The 6,824-nt window shown below is 46.2% G+C and overlaps 1 protein-coding gene across 1 annotated transcript in view; it reads left to right on the forward strand.

Moving 5' to 3' along the window:
- Positions 1-4,870, forward strand: part of LOC139678839 (organic cation/carnitine transporter 2-like) — a 28,768-nt gene extending 23,898 nt beyond the window's left edge. The window contains exon 10 of the mRNA XM_071570045.1: positions 385-4,870. Coding sequence (XP_071426146.1) covers positions 385-472 — 88 coding nt within the window. The 3' untranslated portion in view covers positions 473-4,870. The remainder of the gene's footprint in view (positions 1-384) is intronic.
- The last annotated feature ends 1,954 nt before the right edge of the window (positions 4,871-6,824 follow it).

Below are 6,824 nucleotides of genomic sequence, written 5' to 3' on the forward strand. Positions count from 1 at the left end.
GTACATCTCTTGGCTCCAAATTCATCATTTTACTCCCACGACTTTTAAAAATACATCTGAGGTGTGCATTTTAGAAGTGTGTTGCTTTTTCAAGGTATATTGGTTATAATCTGTCATTTGGGGTTCTGAAAGTCTCATAAGCTGGGGAAGGGCTGAACTCTTCCAACTGACCTAAAAAGGCTCTGAGAGTGTTCAGCCTTTCACCAGGACTGAAGAGGACACACGAGCACAGATGGGGTGTAAGAAAGGGACCTGTCCAACTGAAGTCAACAGGACATTAAAATTAGGAGGCTGTAATGTCAAAACAGGAATCAGATTTTTTTTTCCAAATCTCTCATCTATTTTTAAAGTTAGTTATTTTATTTTTCTTTCCTTTCCCCCCAGATTAGAATACAGACATGCATCTAGTAGCACAAGGGATTCCAAGGAGGAAGAAGAAAATCCAGAGATCTTCAAAAGCACAGCTTTTTGATGGAACTCCTGTGTCCTTCCTGGTGGACTGAAAGTTAAATGGACTTTTCTTCTAAAATTCATTCTAGAGAGGGGTAGTGGCAACACTTTGTTTCCTGCAATGTTAACCTTATTTATTAATTTAAACACTGTGTTCCATACGTTCTCTTTTTATATGAACATAAACACTGTGTAGCCTTTAATGAGATTTTCAGCCACGGTTGTGCTCATGCAGTAGTACCATGGAGCAGTATCTGATCAATCCTCTGTAACTTTACTGTATAGTTCAGCTGAAAGATACTTGAAAATGGATTCAAGGGCTGGCAGGGTACCTGGATTCCTCAGTGAACCTTCTCCAGAGCTAATGCACACCAAGAAGTAAAAATTGCCAGAAAAAGCTGCTCATTGCTTTGGATTCCTTGACTTCTGTCTCTGGACAGGAAACTTATTTATTGTGGTGAGGGTTATGAGAATGTTCCTCCTGTGATCTTACTCAAATGAATTTGAATGTGCTGAATTTGTTACCAAATTCAGAGAGATGCAAAGAAAGATTTTGAGAGTTAATTCTAACTTGATATGTTTTAACTCAGCGTAGACTGAAAGGATTGTCTTGCACAAACTATTTAGCACTGACGTTTTGCTCACAAAATTCACTTGATTCCAATGCTGGATTTCAGCTGTACCTTCTTGGTGAAGTTGTTTACATCTGACCTTGGATGTGGCCTATTTCCAGGCTGGATTTATCCTAAACAATGCAAAAGGTTTCACCTGTGTGTAGAGAGAGTGGTGTTAGTTTGTGTGCTGGAAGTTTTATGTGTAAATTGTTTTAATGTTTTCTGTGCAATTTGAATGATGGAAACAATTCCTGTCGGTGTTCTGTGCTTTTCCCACTCGTGCATATACACCCACACAATTAATATGTTTAGTAATAAATTTTTGTGTTAATTATGCCACTGCATTTACCTTGTGGTGGAATGTCCTGAGAACAAAACTCAGAATGTATTTCTGACCACTGGTTCTCAGTCCTCAAGTGTCAGCTGTATGATTGCTGTGAGGTCTGTTGTTTCACTTAACTTGTGTAATCAGTGAATTGCTTTAAAATTGTTTTAAAAAACCAAACAAACCCACGAATCGTGTTGACAATCTGCCAAGAAATCATTCCTTGGGCTGTGGGAGCCCCTTGGCATTACCTGTGTTTGTTTAAATACACAATATCTACATACACACAGTCTTGTTTGTGCTGTGCTGGTTATGGTGTGACAGATGTGAGTGGTGAAAGGTTCCTCTCTCGTGGCACTTGTGTTTTGTTCTGTCTTGTAGAGACTTTGATAACAGCCTCAACCTTTGTAGCCAAAGCTGTCAGGGGTCTCTGTCCTGCAGCAGCAGCTGGGCAGGGGAGTTTTGCATTTTCCTATGCTATTTAAATCCATAGGTGGCACTGGATGCTTCTAATCTTTCTTAAATTAACCAATATCCCAAATCCTGTCCTAGGTGACAGGCTCCTCCCTGAGACCGGTGTGTGCCTTGGACTGCTTGGCACAGGAACAAGAGAGTAAAAACACTGTATGGCCTAAGGTTTGGTTTGGTTGAACTCTTCCTACCAGTATCTTGAGCTCTAGGATTTGCTCCACTTTTCCTGCCTTTTCTCACCTCTTTGTTTAGAATTTTAGTTTCTGGATGCAGCAGGAAGTTGGCCAATGTCACCAGGTCAGAGAATGATGCAGAGAAACATAATTTTGTTGTACATCAGCTCTTCCAAGGAAAGAAATGCAAAGGTTGGGGCACGTTCAGTGTCACTCATGTTTAGTAGGTTGACAAGCCCTGGGCAGGCAGGTTTCAAATGCAGTGTGTGATTTGAGGGCAGTGCCAAAATTGAGAATCCGGATTTTATAGACCTCGCTGCCCATCACGGAGCAAACACATGTCAGGAGAGTGCATGCAATAGCCAGTTCCCCTTCCAAAAACATGACCTGTTTTTTGAGGCTTACACCTTTTTCAAAATCCTCATTGCAAATATAAAAGAGTATGTTGTAAAACTTGGTACAGATATTTTTGTTTGTAAACCTTGTCTAGGAACACTGAGAAGCAGCTTCTTTTGTGTGTGTTGTAGGATGATCTGATAACCCAGGAATCTGAGGCAAGACACACTGAGCTGCAACTTCCTTGTAATGAATTTGCCAATGTAAACAACCATGTCTCATAGGGCTCTTCCTGTAAACAGTTTCAGAAAATATCCTGAAATGTAAGATATGTGCCTGCCTGATACATGATTTAGTCTGGAAATTCCAGTCCCAAAGTGCAGCATCCTTTTTAACACCTGATGTAGCTGTAATTTCTTACCCACTGTTTTATCCAAGTATGTGCCTTGAAGAGAGACTTTTGTTCTTGAGTATTTGAATATTTTGATGTTTACTAAAGTTTTTGTGGGGTTTTTTGTTGTTATTGTCAAATGGTTTATTTTCTAACTCCAAACAAACTGGGGAATTTCCCAGCCATTACTAATACTACAAAACTCAATGGCAATTGCTTTTGTGTCATAAAGGGGATTTCCCTTGCTTATTTTTTAAAATCATAAAGTCTGAGTCAGAAATGTAGAATATACTTAATATATCAGACTGGGTTATTTTGTGTTCACTGTTTTATCCTACTCTTTTCAAGTTTATCTTTAAAACAATGATCTGTTCTGGTGGGTAAGTGGGATCAGATAACAGTTATCTCCAAAGGAACTTGAGGGGATATTTTAATCTAAGTAGGTGATCTGATCCCTGCAAATAAAATGTACATGGAAGGACCTGATCCAGTTGGGGGTAAATCTTTGACTGGCATCAGTGCTGGCAGCAGGTAAGATTTGCAGCACAGAGTGTTATACCTGCAGGATAAGGGGACAGAATTTCCCCTTGGAAAAGGAGTTGTGGTAAACCTGTGAGCTGACTGTGCTGTGGAAGAAGATGAACCAGACTCTGCCATTCAGCTTAACCTTAACCTGGGAAATCCTTCCTGGTTTGGATGCCTGTAACCTGCATTGCAGCAGCAGTACAGGTTATAGAGTTACCTGGTTTGCCAGAGAACAATGCACACTGCAGTATCTTCACCACAGGAATAGCAGCTGGCCTTGAGCTGGGAATGAGCATCTCCTCCTTTCCAGCTCCCACTCCTGTCATCATCTCAGGCATGTCAGAGCGATGCCTTAGGACTTTATATGTTTGTAAATTTTTGTACAGCTGTATAGCTTCTCACATTGGAGGTAGTAACCAACAGTTTCTACCTCTGTGCTGCATTCCTGAATTTCTGTGTGAAGGGTGAGATAGCAACTAGAACATCTCACTTGGGACTTATGTACCAGGACTAGAAAAACAGTACCTATTATAGTCAAAATAAGATACCATTTCAGTTATTTCAGTCAAGCAATAGCAGGCCCAGAAACCTTGGAGGAGATCCAAAGAAGGGACGTGCTGTGAAGCTGATGATGGTGAAGAAGTCAGTGGTCTTGAGACCTCCAACTCAATTCCAGGGGGTTCTGGGAGTGGATATAACCTTTAGTTACCATAATTCAGTAGTGCCATAAATTGGAAATACCCCTATACTGCCCATACACTGTCTGCACCCACGTGCTGGTGTGTCTCTGTACACCTGGGGGGTGACCCATCTCCTTCAGGTGAGCCGTGAAGAGCCTGAGGTCCTGCCTGAAGAAACACCAGGCTGTCCTTGGAGGCAGAGTGCATCTCTCAGTACTTTGTACACTGAAAACTCTCATTAAAGAACTGCTCTTCACTTTTCCCAGACCAACGTCATCTTGAAAAGTTTTTCTTCAGTTTCAGGCAACGAGATAATCCTGTGGCTTTGGTTTCTTTGCTCACAAGTGGAAATGCTGTTAACTCAAAAGGTACCACAACTTCTTGTGATGTTTGTGCTCCACAGTCAGTATTTGTTAGAATCTCTGACTCTCCTGCCAGTGAATGTAACGTTCCCATGAGCATCATTCAGTATTTCATCTTCCAGAGTCAGGCACCTTCTGCTGACTTCTGCCAGTATTTTTGTGAAGAGGTGTGAACTCCTTCTCCCTTTCCAAGTGACTCCTGAGGGGTGTGCAGGGAGGGGCTGCATTGCCCAGGGAGTTGAGCTGCAATACCTATTTCAGTATTTGTAGAATAGAACCTCAGCCCTGGCAGTTGTAAATGTTTTTCTTGAAGCATAGAATCGGCCCATGCACCATAAATCCTTACTTAGAAATGCTTTTGGGAGAACTTTAAACCAGTAACGAACACAGCCTTGTATATAGAAAGATATATAAAATTCTTCTAAAAATGTAAATATTCCTGGCTGTAACTACATTGATTCTTACACTAGTTTTTTATAGAGAAATGCTTGTTATTTGTAATATTCAGAATAAAATCGTATCTGGAATTATCTTTAAAATGAAGCATTCTCTTTTCTTTCTTCTTTTTTTTTATCTTTGTGTTTAGAAGTATATCCTGGAATCTCTTGGAAGGCTGTTGGTGTGGGGTTTCATTGTTGGACAGCCAGTCTGAGATCTCTTGGGCTGTTTGTGTGCTGGATCCTTGTGTAAGGAGTCACTGTGTACATCCAAACAGCACCAGAGCTGCACCCCGGGGAGCCCAGCCCAGAGCAGCACTTGTGCAATCCAGATGTGCTGCCCGGGATCCCAGGCTGAGCCTTCCCCTTGCTGCTCCCATCCCTCACAAAAAATCCCAACAAAACAAACAAACAAAAAAGCCCTTTTAAGGTGCATGACCAGCAGGATGAGGGAGGGAATTCTGCCCCTCTACTCTGCTCTGGTGAGACCCCACCTGCAGTGCTGGGTGCAGCTCCAAGGCCCCCAACATCAGGAGCATGCGGAGCTCTTGGAGTAAATCCAGATGAGCCCATGGAAATGCTCCAAGGGCTGGAGCCCCTCTGCTCTGGAGCCAGGCTGGAGGAGTGGGGATGTTCACCTGGAGAGAAGAGAAAGCTCTGGGGAGACCTGAGAGCCCCTTCCAATGCCTAAAGAGGCTCCAGGAGAGCTGGAGAGACCATGACCAGAGACAAGAGACGATGCAGTGTAGAGCCAGTAGTTCTGGAGCTGGATGTCCTCAGCTGCAGGGAGGCACTTTTTGTGCCTCACTTGAACTGTACACCTTTAATCTCTTGGGCCAGCAGGTCTTACCTCATCACTTGCCTCCTGACAAACTTCAAGTGTCCCTGCTGTGGCTCCTGGATAGTTCAGTTTTACTTCCAGGCAAGGTAAATAGTAAGAGTGATAAGCAGCAGCTGCCCAAGAACACCAGGTCACTGATTAAATTCCTGGAGGGAATACCTTTAAAGCCTGCAGTCAGTGAGCGAGCATTCCTGGTGGCAGCAGCTGCCTCTTGGAGCAAGCGGCTGTGCAGGAGGGGCAAAGCAGGTCAGTTAGAAAGTTCCTTGTCCTTGCTAAGTGCTCCTGAGAGCCTGGGCTCTTCTCCCCTTGGCTGTGTCGGCGTTGGGAAGCTCTTCCTCTGTCTTCTCCCAGGTAGAAGTGAGACTTCCTGAAGCATCTTAATTGTGACCAGCCGGAGGGTGCTTTTGCCTGGGGTGAACCAAGTTCATTTCCTTTTGACTTAGGCATTAATTCTCCTTAGCCCTCAGAACTCTTAGTGCTCCAATAGCTTTACCCAAGGCACCAGAGTTCTGTGGCTCCTGCTCAAGCTGCAGAGAAGGGTTGGTCAGAGGGAGCTCTGCTGTTGTGGGACCGCAGCTTTCCAATAGACAAAAGTCCCCCCCGTTATTCCGAGTGCTTCTACTCCAAGAGGTGAATCACCCTGTGGGAACTACAGGGGCTCCCAGAACCGCTCAGGTGGGGAAAGCCCTCCAGAATCATCGAGTCCAGCTGTTAGCCCAGCACTGCCCAGCCCAGCACTGAACTGTGTCCCCAAGTGCCACATCTACGTGGCTGGTGCCTTCGGTGCCTCCTCACCTGCGCTGCTGCAGGGGCGGGGAGGGCAGGGGAGCATCGCGGGCGGGCGCAGGGGAAGGGATGGACGGGTCATGGGATGCTGGAGAAGCCGCTCTGCCCGCAGCCCAGCCGTGCCCCCTGCCCCGGCCGGGCTCCCCGCTCTGCCCCAGCCCCGGCGTGCCCCCTGCCCCGGCCGGGCCCCCCGCTCTGCCCGCAGCCCAGCCGTGCCCCCTGCCCCGGCCGGGCCCCCCGCTCTGCCCGCAGCCCAGCCGTGCCCCCTGCCCCGGCCGGGCTCCCCGCTCTGCCCCAGCCCCGGCGTGCCCCCAGTCCCTGCTGGTTCGCCTGCCGTGCCCCCTGCCCTGGGCCAGTCCCCCCTACCCCCGCCGGACCCCCGCGCTGCCCCCGCCCCAGCCCCTGCCCGGGGGCGGCCCCGGCCGCCCCTCCT

The sequence above is a fragment of the Pithys albifrons genome, chromosome 15 (assembly GCF_047495875.1).
Source record: "Pithys albifrons albifrons isolate INPA30051 chromosome 15, PitAlb_v1, whole genome shotgun sequence".
NCBI lineage: Eukaryota > Metazoa > Chordata > Aves > Passeriformes > Thamnophilidae > Pithys > Pithys albifrons.